The following is a 14,602-nucleotide window of genomic DNA, read 5'->3' as shown; positions in this document are numbered from 1 at the left end:
CTACCTGAAAGAAGCTGCATAAATAGCCAGTCAGATCTTGGTAAGATTTCAAAGTGGTGCGGAGATTGGCAACTTGCTTTAAATTTTGCACTTCACAAAACGAAAAAATTTAGTATCCGACGACTGCAACATCAGTGAGTCACTATTGGAATAGGCTCATACAAATACCTCGGTGTAAGACTGTAGGAATATGAAATGGAATGATCACATAGGTGCAGTCATAGGTAAAGCAGGTGGTAGACTTCGGTTTACTGGTAGAATACTGGGGAAGTTCAATCAATCTACAGAGGAGATTGCTTACAAAATCACTCATGTGACCAGTTCTAGAATATAGCTGAAGTGTGTGGGACCCTTAAACAGTAGGAATAACAGGGGATATTGAATGTACACAGAGAAGGGCAGCATGAGTGGTCACAAGTTTGTTTAATACATGGGAGAGTGTCACAGAGATACTGAAGGAACTGAACTGGAAGACTCTTGAAGATAGACATAAACTACATCAAGAAAGTCTATTAACAAAGTTTCAAGAACCACTTTTAAACGATTACTCTAGAAAAACACTACAACCCACTACATATTGCTCGCATAGGGATTATGAGGATAAGATTAGAATAATTACTGCATGCACAGAGGCATTCAAACAGTCATTCTTCCGTGCGCCTTATGTGAATGGAACAGGAAGAAAGCCTAATAACTGGTAAAATGGGACACACCCTTTGCTATGCACCTAATGGTGGCTTGCAGAGTATAGACGTAGATCTATAGCATAGCCCAAGATCTAGATTAGATTGAAATGTGATACAACGAAAAACCAGCCAAAGTTTTAAATTTCACTTTTTTTAATTCCATTACTTCATAATACATATACATTTTTGACATGGTTTTTGCACTTTCAGAAATACCATTTTCACTATTTGTTAGGATGATTTGAAAATGGGTGCTGGTCCAAAACTAGTCATCAAGAGAATAAAAAAAATTGCAACTTTTGCTGGTTTTTCAATGTAATGGTTAACAGAAGTTGGTGATCAACAATTATTCCAGCATGTTGGAAGTTTGTGGAATGTGATAGTTTGGTTGTGAGTTGGCAAGCCGAAGAATTTGATGTACTGCTCTGTAATGCAGCCAAAGGTCTAGTTCAACAAGTAATTCGAATTATTCCACATCCCTCAAATCTTTCCTTCATGACTGGATTATAGAACACACTATGTGGTGGTTCGAGAAAAAGAAGGAAAAAAAAAAAAACTAACATTGTCACTCTGTAAAGTGTAGAAAGGTGAGAAGTATTAGCATAATTGAAGATGTGAGGGTGGGTCATGACTCATTTAAAATAATATCAACCACGAAAAGAAAGGTTCCAGGGTTGAATGTCAGTTCAGCATACAGGTTTAATCTGCCACTAAGTTTCAGAGATAGAATACTCCCAGCATTCTCAGATTTCTACAAATGACTGGATAGTTCAAGGCACGAATAAAAAACAAACAGCTAATAATGAAAATTATGGCATTCCAGAAGTAAATTCATGGTATGATGAAAAAATGAGCCTAGACGTGACAAGACAATATAAATTATCAATGAAAGTTGGAGGGAAAGTAATAGAAAAGTAACTTCTTAAATCATTTACAGAAAGTCTGCAGGGGAAAATTTTACCTGTTTTACTTTAGAAGAAACAAATGAACAGGAGCAGCTATTAACCTATCAGCCTCCCAAACATAATGCACACAATATTCACTAATATTAAAAAGGGCCCACACAACAGTTTGTAGCGGGAGAGAGGGTGGGTCCATAAAAAGTTTCAGTTCCAACCACGTTAAAAAAAATACCTTGGTAATACCAACTTGTTAATCATATTCTTGAAGGAAAAACACCTGACTACACTATATTTTTTCCTCTCCCTGAGACCTACAGTTGTGTGGGGAGGGGGGGGAGGCTCTTGACCCCTGGGTATGGGCACGCTATTACTAATAATATCCCTTCCAACCATTTTACAATGGTTTTACACAGATATTAGACAGCCAGAAAGACTTCTTTGGTTTATAAAGTTTCCAACATTAAAAGATACTATTTCTGATACACTGGATTGTGAAATTCAAATTTATTGACCCAAATTCACTCACAGTACTGCTAGTTGTGTGTTAAACAAATTAAAACAACAGGGCTGAGAGCTGGGTAGACTGTTATTTTCAGTTAAATAAGTCATTGGGATATGGATGCCTCTGGTCTGCTCTCTCTTGATTTGTACATGCATGATGTGATTTGTACATGCATGATGTCACACATACTATATAATCACTTCGCACGTCAAAGGTAACATCCCATATTGGTAGTACACACCCCGGTCATCTAATTTCTTCTCTTTGAATGAGTCAATAGCATAAACGTAAATTTCAAGTACAATGGTTTTCAATGAAGATTCAAAGAGGCAGAGAATAAAACTAAAAATCAATATTCAGTAAATAGTGCCCTTTCACATAATGATTAGTCAAATTACTACATAGTAGAACTAGTCAACATATACTTACTTTGCTAGGCGAATGACATGATTCAAGAACAGCTCTGACTTTGTTGGAACGTGCTGCATCATACTGGTGCTGCAGCTGTTACATTCTCCAAGATAGTAGACTTCATCACAACCAATATGAAGATACTCTGCATCAGGGTGCAGCGCTAAGATTTCATCAATCATCGATGTCAGCAAGGGAAATGTATCATTGTGACAAGAACAGATTACCTAAAATTACACACGACTTTTTTTAGCTTATGTTTAAAATACATGTACAAATAACCCACGAGTTATTATGATGTACCTGTGGATATCTCTGAACTTCCCGTAAATATGAAAATTTCTCAAGTTTTAGGATGAATTCCATATGTCCAAAAGTTTGAATTAATGGTATTACTTTCAGTTCGTTTTCTTTTGCTATCTCTAATATCTTCTGCACATCTGATTTTGTATATGCATTGTATGCTGCGACGTCTTTCAACAGATGCCCACTGTATGGAAACATGTCTTCATACTCTATCAGAAGACCAGTCGCTCCCAAATCACGTAAGATTTTAAATAATTCACTAAAATAGGTAACTTTTGGCGGTGCACCTTTTAAATCTAAATGAATATAACGGTATCCAGGGAAAAGCTTTTTGTTTGACTTACGTACATTTCTTGAATCACTTTTCTCAGAGAGATAATCATCAGCTCCTGGAGCCATCATTCTCCTTCCAATCTTATCTTCATCAATCATATTTTTGTGAATACCATTAAAATGATACAGGTCGTTAGCCCTGCGTCTAACGTCCTCTACCTTCTGTACCAAAGCCGAAGCATCATTTTGCTGTATGGGTTCATTTATATAATGTAAGCTGTATCCTTCGTCATCTTTCAGTCTCTGAGAATCATGCAGAGTGTCCGCCAATGATATTTTATATAAAATCAGTAAGGTAACTAACATAAGCAACGTTGCGACCATAAGTTGAGTCTTACCCTTTAGTCTAAGCATTTCCACGGTCAACTACCTCAACCTCCCACTCGCCTGTAAGAACACTCGCCCTCTCATTTAGTAATTCGGTGACTTAACATAGCAAAAAAAAACATTTACACACGGATAATAACAGTCCCAAAAGAATTATGACATGTTTTCTTTAGGATCTACTGCCAAACAACCACTTAGCTTACAACTGTTATCAGCAGACGAAAATGGCGCATTTCATCTGTCAACTGTTCTGTGAATTTCGGTCCACCTTTCAGTGAGTGAAACATAAAATGTTCACTCACCTTAAAGATTCAGAAAAATTGTGTAAAGAATGAATTTGCTAATAAATTTTAATAAACTCTTCGGCCGTTCTACAACTATATGCAAACTGCTTCATCAAGTTCATGCAGGTTCTACGCTATGGTTGATGTGGTAACCCTGTATATTATCACATTGGATATAAGTAACAGCTGTTTACGTCAACAATAACGTTTACTGTAGCTCGTGTGGCAACGATAGTATCTAGCGGGCTGAACGAAGAGCGCGGATGACAGACTGCTAGTTTGGACCTATGAAATAAGACGAAATGGATGTGATACTTGGAGGAATAGAAGGGTAAGTGATGAAACTTCCACATCCACACTTTCCGTTTCAATACTGCCGCAAAAAAAATAGAATTTGCTGCACCCCATGTGCTTCACTTTACTCTTTCTGGTAAATTTTAGACCGCTGTACCTTGCATTTGTATTATATGCATCGTGTCTTAAGTTTCCTGTACCTTTTATGTAGTCAATCACAGCAGCCGTCATTCAATATGTTCGTGGTTACATGCGAGGAAGGATTTGAAACCACGGCATCTGTTCAGAAAGGCGTTCGCAAATCGGTCGTTAAATGATAAATTTGGTTGTTGACTCTACTGCTCAATGTTTGAATAGTATCCTCCTACAGTTGTGCATATTTTTCCATATTGTTATGTAGCCTACTTAAGGATATATGTAACACTGGGAGATATAAGTTGACATTATGATGCGAGCTTTTCTAGCAGTTATTATGTATGCAGTATGCTTGTGTGTGCAACTTACTCGTAATATTTATTCTGTCTAAGTCAAGCAGAAATACTTGGGTGTTTTGGCTGGCTATGGCAAAAGAATGTAATTACTCTACACTAGCCTGTCGCAGTGTAATGTTCCACGATTAAGAGGCGTGGGGAATAAAGTTATTTGATACGCGAGAACTTTCGTAATCGATCTTGTCGTTACAGTCCTTTCCTGGCTGATTTTTTTGTGTTAGATATTGCCTTCTTAGCCATATGAGAAGTAGTAAGTAATAATGGACGCCATTCATCATAGTCTTGCAGCATTTCGATAGTACTAATATTAATTAAACACTGCATACTTACTACTTATCATTCTGAAATTGTCAAAAATCGAACCATATGAATTTAAGACCACTGTCAAACAGCGCTCACGACTTCGTCGCTTATGACACTTGGAGGCAGACAACTTCAACTGCAGAGCATTTTGCTTGTGCAGAGCATTTTGGCCGTTGACTGATGGTAGGTAGATAGTTCACAGAAAGCAGTATTACACGTAAAACGATATAAAGAACCCCATTAAATGTGCAGCATTTCGCACAACCATCGACTCCAGGAGACTTAGCAGATGTAAACAATTGTGGATATCGTATGCGAACGAAGTAATGTTCGCTAAACCCCAGCTTTTCGAAACACCGATCTCCTCTGATGAAAAAAAGCAATTTATCAGCCCGCCTTAGCTGCTTCTTACGATAGCCCTTAAATATAACGACTGATTGAGCTGTTGCAGGCGCACTGCTGTTGTCTCCTGACAACTTGTGATCTATGAATGAATTTAAAAGATTTAATCATACAATCGTTTAGTTTTTAACATCTGGACAGATGAGCTGTCTCGAAAATGCATTGAACATAATGATTATGTTCGTAACTGTTGCTCAGCAGCTGCGGTGTGCGTTCTTTTCACAAAATAAAATCCAGTCGTCAGCTGCGCGTATAATTTTACATCCAACTTCAGCAGATTAATCTGTCATTTTAATAGGATGAGCATTATCTTGTGTATAACCAGAAGTCCGTTACGTTTATTGTAGGTCCTAGACGCGTCAGTTTTGTAGCACTTTATTTTCATGCTGACTTTATGTGATAATATGGTACTAAATGTTTTCAGATTATTCTTTAATGGCAGTTCTAATAATGACCCTAGCCAAATAACGAGTGAACGCACTATGCCAGTAAGAACCACCTTAAGGACTGTGCTTTTTTTCTGTATTACTTTCTCTTATTCGGCAATATTTGTTTCTATCATTCAGAGGAAAGCAACGAAAACAAACATGTGTAACAAGACAGGAATTGTCGCGACTGAGAAGAAACACTTATAGGTCAATGGCATTACTGAATGTCCATTCTGTTCGCAACTTATTGCATAAATTCGATGCGCTTAAAGCGCTGCAAAGTCGCAGTACCTTAATCTTTACCATTTTGTTGATAATGAAGATACTTTGTTGATTTTTGGAAGTGGACAAGGAGCAGGTAAGAGTCGGATCAATACTATAATAATAATAATAATAATAATAATAATAATAATAATAATAATAGTATGAGGACCGATGTGTCTTAAAAAAAGTTTGTTGCGATCTACATATACGTACATCCTCTGTAAGCTACCAAACGTTGCTTGCCGGAGGGTATTATGTATCACTGCTAATCATTCCCGTCCTTGTCTCACCTGCTATTGCTGCGAGAGAAAAACTGCTGTCCGTGTACGTCCATACCAGCTCTGATTTTTTTTTTATCTTGTACCCGCAGTCATTGCGCGAGATGTATGTCGGTGGCGGTATAATCGTCCTGCAGTCTGTCGTAAATGTCAGTTTTCTGAACTTTCTCAATAGTGTTTCGCGAATAGAAAGTCCTCTTTATTCCACGGATTCCCTTTTATTTTGACGGAACATTTCCGTAGTACTGACGTGTTGATCGAAGCTACCGGTAACAAATCCAGCAGCACGCCTCTGAATTGCCACGGTGTCTTCCTTTAATCCAACCTGGCGGGGATCCCAAACATTCGAGCAGTACTTACTTCAGGAATGTATCGCACGAGTGTTCTATACTCGGTCTTCTTTATACAATATCCGGTCACATTAATGTCACCATCTTGCAGAACCGTTGCTAGACGTTCAGGAAGAGAGTCAGTTAGATTCTGGACGATACCATCAGAGATGTGGACCCATGCCGATTACAGTGCCGTGGCCAGCTGCGCTAGTTGTCTCGGTTGAGGATCCATGACGCGTAAAGCCCGGTCGAGGAAGTTCCACATATTCTGGATTGGATTTAAATCCGGGGAGTCTGGTGCCCACTATGTATGGAAATAGTCCTATAGAATAATTAAATAGTATTATAACAAAAAGTAGATGAAGATGAATGTTGGGAGTACGATAAAATCACCCTGGCGCTCCTCGAACCACGCACGTATGCTGCGAAATGACACTTTGCATTGTCCTGCTGGAAGATGCCATCGTGCCGAGGAAAAACAAACTGCATGTGGGATTGAACTTGGTCCCCAAGGAAATATGCATACTCGTATTGGTCCATTGTGCCTTCAAGAATGACGAAATTACACAGGGAATGCCACGAAAAAATTGCTCAGACCATAACTTTCCTACATGATTGCAGGGTGTTTGGTTTCATACGCTTCACGCCGTACACGCCAACGGCCATTTGCTCGTTGGAGCATAAAACGTGAGTCATCTGAAAAAGTCACCTGCCGCCCAGTTGCGGTACTATCGTGCAAGTTCCAACCTTCATCGCCAATGACGGCGGTCAGCATGGGTAGATGAACCAGCCTTCTGCTGCAAAGGCCCATACGCAGCAGCCTTCGCCGTACGGTTGTCGAGGAGATCCTGTTGGTAGGCCCGTGGTTCATTTGGGATGTCAGTTGCTCAACAGTTGCACGTCCATCCGCCCGTGCACATCTCCAATAGCCGTCATTCACGCCTGTCATCAATAGCCCTCGGTGCATCACACTTGTCTCGGCGCCGAGTTTGGATAGCACCATTTTGCCATGCACGGTGTACTTTAACCACGGTGGCACGTGAACGGTTTACAAACTTAGCCGTTTCGGAAATGCTTCCACCCTTGGCGCAAAAGCCAATGATTATCCCCTTTTGGACGTCAGATAAATCGCTGCTCTGCAGCATTACAACGACTGCACTGCCCTCCTCCCTCCCCTTCCCCCTCCCTCGCTCCCTCATGCTTTATATACCTTCCACTGCTAGTGCTGCCACCTGCCTTCTGTGAGCAGTTATTGCACGTTTAATCGGACATTGGCGATAGTCACATTAATGTTACTAGACTGTGTAGGTGAGCTATACTTCCCTAGAATTCTCCGAATAAAATGCCTTTGCTGCAACCGACCGTACGCGCCTGCTCCATATCTACATCTACATTCATACTCCGCAAGCCACCGAACGATGTGTGGCGGAGGGCATTTTACGTGCCGCTGTCATTGCCTCCCTTTCCTGTTCCAGTCGCGTATGGTTCGCGGGAAGAACGACTGCCGGAAAGCCTCCGTGCGCGCTCGAATCTCTCTAATTTTATATTCGTGATCTCCTCGGGAGGTATAAATAGGGGAAGCAATATATTCGATACCTCATCCAGAAACGCGCCCTCTCGAAACCTGGACAGCTAGCTACACAGCGATGCAGAGCGCCTCTCTTGCAGAGTCTGCCACTTGAGTTTGCTAAACATCTCCGTAACGCTATCACGCTTACCAAATAACCCTGTGACGAAACGCGCCGCTCTTCTTTGGATCTTTCTATCTCCCCTGTCAACCCGACCTGGTACGGATCCCACACTGATGAGCAATACTCAAGTATAGGTCGAACGAGTGTTTTGTAAGCCACCTCCTTTGTTGATGGACTACATTTTCTAAGGACTCTCCCAATGAACCTCAACCTGGCACCCGCCTTACCAACAATTAATTTTATATGATCATTCCACTTCAAATCGTTCCGTACGCATACTCCCAGATATTTTACAGAAGTAACTGCTACCAGTGTTTGTTCCGCTATCATATAATCATACAATAAAGGATCCTTCTTTCTATGTATTCGCAATACATTACATTTGTCTATGTTAAGGGACAGTTGCCACTCCCTGCACCAAGTGCCTATCTGCTGCAGATCTTCCTGCATTTCACTGCAATTTTCTAATGCTGCAACTTCTCTGTATACTACAGTATCATCCGCGAAAAGCCGCATGGAACGTTCGACGCGCTCCCATAACACTCCCCTGTGGCACGCTTTGCTACGTTACGCCTAGATATGTAATAGACGTCATTGTGTCAAGCAGCGTACCACTCATACTGTGAGTATTCGATAGCTATATTTTCTACAAAAAGTTGCGACTTGTTTGTTAGAACGAAACTTGCAGTATGTATGAAATGACATAGGACGTGCGAAACCAATTCGCGCTTTTCTCGTATGATATCCTGGAAGCCATGGATCAAGACAATCAGATAAAGGCGGTATTTCCTCATTTCCAAAATGAATGTGACTCAGTACAACACCAAAAATTACAAACGAAAGTACAGTCACGTCGGACGTCAAACAAAATTTGTGTTGGATTGAAGATATCTCGTTAAAGAGGACACAACATGGTTTCTTGGATGGAGAGATGGAGAGACAGCGACAGATGTAGTAGTAGTTTCAGATGTGACCCAGGGAAGTATGTTGGGACGCTTGATGTTTATGTTGTGTGTTAATGGACTGGCAAACAACATTATTAGTAACCTCAGACGTCTTGCAGATAATACAGTACCTCAAATTCAGTAATGTCGGAAGAAAGCTGCACAAACGTTCAGTCATATCTTCATAAAATTTCAAAGTTGTGCAAAGACTGGAAACTTGCTTAAAATGAACAGAAATGTAAAGCTGTCCAAGTCACAAAACCGGAAACTGTACATCATATATGTGTACACATTCAATGTGTCACCATTGAAAACAGTCTATTAATACAAATACTTGGATATTGTTGGGATATGAAGTGGAATAATCACATAAGATCTGTCTTAGATAAAGTAAGTGGTTGACATTACGTTACATTAGTTGTATTCCATGGGTCCCATCAGAGAGTGGCCTCGTATATGTGGAAATAAGTTGAAGGTGTACCTTTAATTTAATGCATTGTAGTGGAACGCCATTACACTTCTGCATTACAGTGCTAATTGTTACTAAATTATACTAAACATTAAATTTAGGGTTTCCGATAAAGATAGTCTTCAATAGAGTAGGAGTTGCCAACAAACGTTCATTAATTTAGTCTTATACACCACTACATTTTGTACATGACTTAATATTCTCTGGTAGGCTGTTGGATACATAATGTGAACCCATGTATCAGACTCCTTTCTCTAGTTTCAATTACTTGGTTAGATGCGTATTTCATAGATCGTTTGAATGATTCTTTCATCAAAATGATTTGGAATGAGTCAGTTTACAAGATATGTAAACTTGATTAGTGTTAACATTAATTAACACATCATTATTTTTTTTCTACTCACGCAACTACACTTAAAAACTAGTTTAATTTTTGTTTACGGGTTATCAGTTTTTAAATAGAAACTCGTCCACGTACAACCTGTCAGCAAATGATGAAAGATTTTTGCTGCTGCATACTGAACTGAGCCACTGACGGCTTTGATAATGGGCAATGAAGGTCAATTTTCCCTCTAGGTTTGTAGGTATGGATCTCACTGTTCTCCTAAAAAATTGTAATGGATTATTTATGACGAAATTCATTACTGAATCTATGTATTGTGATGGCGCTGTTAAAATGTCTAGCTGCCTGTAGATGTAACGTCCATGGGTGAACACCACATATTATTCTTACTGCTTGCTTTTGCCCAAATAATAATTCTTTCCGAGTGGTGAGCTATCCCAGAAAATTTTTCTGTAAGACATTATTGAGTGCAAATATGCAAAATGTGTCAGAAGGTTCATCGTTTGTTTCCAAGATTAGCAATTACACAAAGAGAAAAGTAGCAGAACTTAACTGTTTGAGAAGTTTAGTAGTATGCTTCTTGCAATTCAAGTTGACAGAAGTATGTACACCCAAAAATTTGGAGCATTCTACTCTATTTGTTGTTCAGGACTGAATATAGTGAGTTTTTTGAAAGTTTAGGGGTAGTCCATTTTCTACGGAAGACATCATTTACAATATCTTCTGTTGGTTTCTTTCTAAAGGGATTTATTACAACACTCATATCGTCTGCAAAAGGTACCAATTACCAATTCTCCTTGTTGAATGTTAAGTGGAAGGTCACTCACATATATGAAAAATAGGAGTGGACCCAAAATTGAACCCTCTGGACTCCCTTTGTGATTTCTCTGCATTCACTAAACTTTTCTGCCTTCCAATTGTGTTTGACTCATTCAGCACAAGTTTTCGTATTCTGTTTATCAAGTATGATTCAGACAAGCTGTGTATAAATTCAATAAAACTTCTTTTCTGAGAGAGTAATGTGATCTGTGCAATTAAATGCCTCGCAGAGATCACAAAAAATTCCTACTGTCGATACTTTGTTATTTAAAGCTTGTACTGTTTCACGAATAAGAGGCATATAAATGAAATTTTGTCGGTTGGGGCAGTTGCCTGGAAGAGAGAGAAAATCAGGACATTCTCCCCTTGAAAGTTAAGGGGGGGGAGGGGGGGCCATCAGAAGCTATTTGACACTGGATTGATACTTAAAAACTCAAAAAAGTGCAGTATTTTAGACAAAAAAGTTTTAAATTTAGTGATACATGTAGTATTCATAGCATTTTCTAAATAGGTTCATTTATATAACAGTTATCATGAAACTACAAACTCTATAAGTCTTTGTCCACACACAGCTGCTAACCAAATACTTTTAAAATTGTAGTTTTAATTTGTTGACAGTTACTTTTTCGCCGGTTTAAATATAATCTGTTAAGTATTTAATAGACATTTAAATATTTTTCAATTTTTTTTACTTTCAGTACAATTTACAACGATACTTATTTTGAAACAAACATAGTAAGAATAAAAATTCAGTGTCCACATCAATTGTATTAGCAATTATAGACTAATAGCTTCAAAAAAGGACAATGATATAATGAGAATGATATTCCACAATCACAGTAACTTGGAAGCTTAGTTAATGTGCATAAAACAGCAGTTTTTAATGTAATATTGTATTTGTTTCACACAACTAATGGTTAAAATGTGACATAGAAGACCTTTTTACAAAAAATTATCATTTATATTGTTCATTTTAGGTATCTTCTCTCACAGTGTGTGATTGAGCACACTTCATGCCTATTATCATCTGATATGCACTTTTTTCAGTTTTTAAATTGTAAAGGCAATCTAAGTATGTGAATGCTAGCTACTCGATCTTTTGGCATCACAGAAGAACAACTGGCTTTATACATTGAAGCACCAAAGAAACTGTACGTATTCAAATACACAGACGTGTGTAACCAGGCAGGATAGGACGCTGCGGTCGGCAACACATATATGACAAAACAAGCGTCTGGCGCAGTTCTTAGATCGGTTATTGCTGCTGCAATGACAGGTTAACAAGATTTAAGTGATTTTGAACGTGGTGTTGTAGTCGGCGATCGAGCGATGGGACACAGCACCTCCTAGGTAGCGATGAAGTGGGGATTTTCCCGTACGACCATTTCACGAGTACACCATGAATATCAGCAGTCCCGTAAAACATCAAATCTCCGACATCGCTGCGGACGGAAAAAGATCCAACAAGAACGGGGCCAACAACGACTGAAGAGAATCGTTCAACGTAACAGAACCGCAGCCCTTCCGTAAATTGCTGCAGATTTCGGTGCTGGGTCATCAACAAATGCCAGTGTGCGAACCATTCAACGAAACATCATCGAAATGGGCTTTCGGAGCCGAAGGCGCATGTGTGTACCCTTGATGACTACACGACACAAAGCATTACGCCTCGCGTGGGCCCGTCAAAACTGACATTGGACTGTTATAACTGGAAACATGTTGCTCGGTCGGACGAGTCTCATTTCAAATTGTATCGAGCGAGTGGAAGTGTACAGATATGGGGACAACCTCATGAATCCATGGACCCTGCATGTCAGCAGGGGCTGTTCAAGCTGGTCGAGGCTCTGTAATGGTGTGATTTCGACAAAATGTGGTTCATTCAAGACGGAGCTCGACCCCATCGGAGCAGGAGTGTGTTTGATGTCCTGGAGGAGCACTTCGGGGACCCCATTCTGGCTCTAGTGTACCCAGAGGCCACTGGCATGGGCCTCGATTGGCCGCCATATTCTCGGAATCTGAGTACATGCGACTCCTTTTTTCTGGGGCTACAAGGTGTACAGAAGTAACCCCAAAACCATTGCTGAGCGGAAAACAGCCATTCAGAAGGCCATCGACTGCATCGATGCTCCGGCACTTCAGCGTATCGTGCAGAATTTCGCTATTCGTCTGCGCCACATCATCGCCAATGATGGCAGGCATGTCGAACATGTCATAACATAGATCCGAATATCCGTAGTGTCGTTTACATGTTAAATAAATTGTGTGCACGCCGTAGTTTGTAACTAATTTACTTTTTTTCATATAGCTCAATAATCATCACCCTGAAAATAGGAATTATAGGGTCGACTAAGGAAAAAAATATTAGTAAGTCAGTGAGTTTACTTGGAACGATCATATAGACAATGCTGTGAGGAAAACAAACCAAAAACTGCATTTTACTGGCAGAACACTTAAAAGACGTAATCGGTCTAGTAACAAGACTGTTTACACTATGCTTGTCGTCTGCTATGGTATTGCTGTGCGGTGTAGAGTAATTACTAGGCAAGCTTGACGGAGGACATCGAAAAAGTACAAAGAAGGGCAGCTCGTAATTATTATTGCGAAATACTGGAAAGACTGTCTCGGACATGATACACTAATTGGGGTGGCAATCATTAAAACAAAGGTGTTCTTCTTTGCAGCGAGATCTTTTCAGGAAATTTCAATCAAAAACTTTCTCCTCTAGATGCGAAAATATGTTATTGACGCCGACCTACGTAGGGAGAAATGATCATCGTAATAAAATAAGAGAAATCAGAGCTCGTATGGAAATAATTACACGTACATTTTTTTTTCCAATGCGCTGTTGGAAAGTGGATTGGTAGAGAAATATTCTGAAGGTGGTTCGATGGATCTTCTGCCAAGCACTTAAGTGTGATTTACTGGGTAATCATATAAATGTACGTCATTCCTTACCTTTAGGAAAGAAGATTTCTATTTTGCGAGGCATTAAAAGTTACATAGGATGAGTCCCGACATGTTACCCTATGAATTGGAGTTGTCAGACGAGTACCTATTTGCTAGCTCCCTCTTCACAAACAGATTGTGCTTGAGCTACACCAACTATTAAAATTGCCTAGCTATGCAATTTTGTGTAATACAAGCGTTGTTAGTAGTATATTGTATTATTTCGCAAGGAACAACGATGTGAGGCTGCAAAAACAGAAGTGCGCCACTTTTCCCCCTTTATTTTAAGTTTTTCGGGCGGTACTGTGCTCATACCAATCCAGAAGTTGTATACCGTCAGATGCTAATATTGTTATTAAATTGTGAGAAAGGGAGGAGATTTTGAGAGTTTTAGAAGGAGCATTAGACAATAATTGACTTAAACAGGGAAAAGGAATACAGCAGAAGACTGATGGGTAGCTTCGAAAGACGGAATTGTGAAGGCATCAAAAGATCGAATAGGCAAACAGACATGGCACTATTGAAACATTTGGATAGCACACGCGATAATGAATTTAACAGACGAAAGGGGAAAATATAGAAATACAAAAAATGGAGCAGGCAATGGGGAATATACACCGAGGCGACAAATGTTATTGTGTGCCTTCTAATATCGTGTCGGACCTCCTTTTGCCCGCTTTAGTGTAGGAGCTTGACGTGGCATGAACTCAAGTCCTTCGAAGTCCCCTACGGAAATATTGAGCCATGCTGCCTCCATAGCCGTCTATAACTGCGAAAGTGTTGCTGGTGCAGGATTTTGTGCACGAACTGACCTCTCGATTATGCACCATAAATATTCAATGAAATT

The 14,602-nt window shown here is 39.6% G+C and overlaps 2 protein-coding genes across 3 annotated transcripts in view; one reads left to right on the top strand and one right to left on the bottom strand.

Moving 5' to 3' along the window:
* The window catches only part of LOC124606772 (hexosaminidase D-like), a 182,279-nt gene extending 178,587 nt beyond the window's left edge, over nt 1-3,692 (bottom strand). For both annotated transcript variants that reach the window (XM_047138827.1, XM_047138828.1), the window contains exons 1-2: nt 2,805-3,692; nt 2,520-2,728 (exon numbers count right to left, since the gene is read on the bottom strand). In XM_047138827.1, the coding sequence (XP_046994783.1) occupies nt 2,520-2,728; nt 2,805-3,494 (899 nt within the window). In that variant the 5' untranslated portion in view covers nt 3,495-3,692. The remainder of the gene's footprint in view (nt 1-2,519; nt 2,729-2,804) is intronic.
* Nucleotides 3,693-3,900: 208 nt separating this feature from the next.
* The window catches only part of LOC124606688 (N-acetyl-D-glucosamine kinase), a 190,470-nt gene continuing 179,768 nt past the window's right edge, over nt 3,901-14,602 (top strand). The window contains exon 1 of the mRNA XM_047138707.1: nt 3,901-4,082. Coding sequence (XP_046994663.1) covers nt 4,054-4,082 — 29 coding nt within the window. The 5' untranslated portion in view covers nt 3,901-4,053. The remainder of the gene's footprint in view (nt 4,083-14,602) is intronic.

This window comes from Schistocerca americana, chromosome 3 (genome assembly GCF_021461395.2).
Source record: "Schistocerca americana isolate TAMUIC-IGC-003095 chromosome 3, iqSchAmer2.1, whole genome shotgun sequence".
Classification (NCBI taxonomy): Eukaryota; Metazoa; Arthropoda; class Insecta; order Orthoptera; family Acrididae; genus Schistocerca; species Schistocerca americana.
This window is presented reverse-complemented; position numbering and strand designations above follow the sequence as displayed.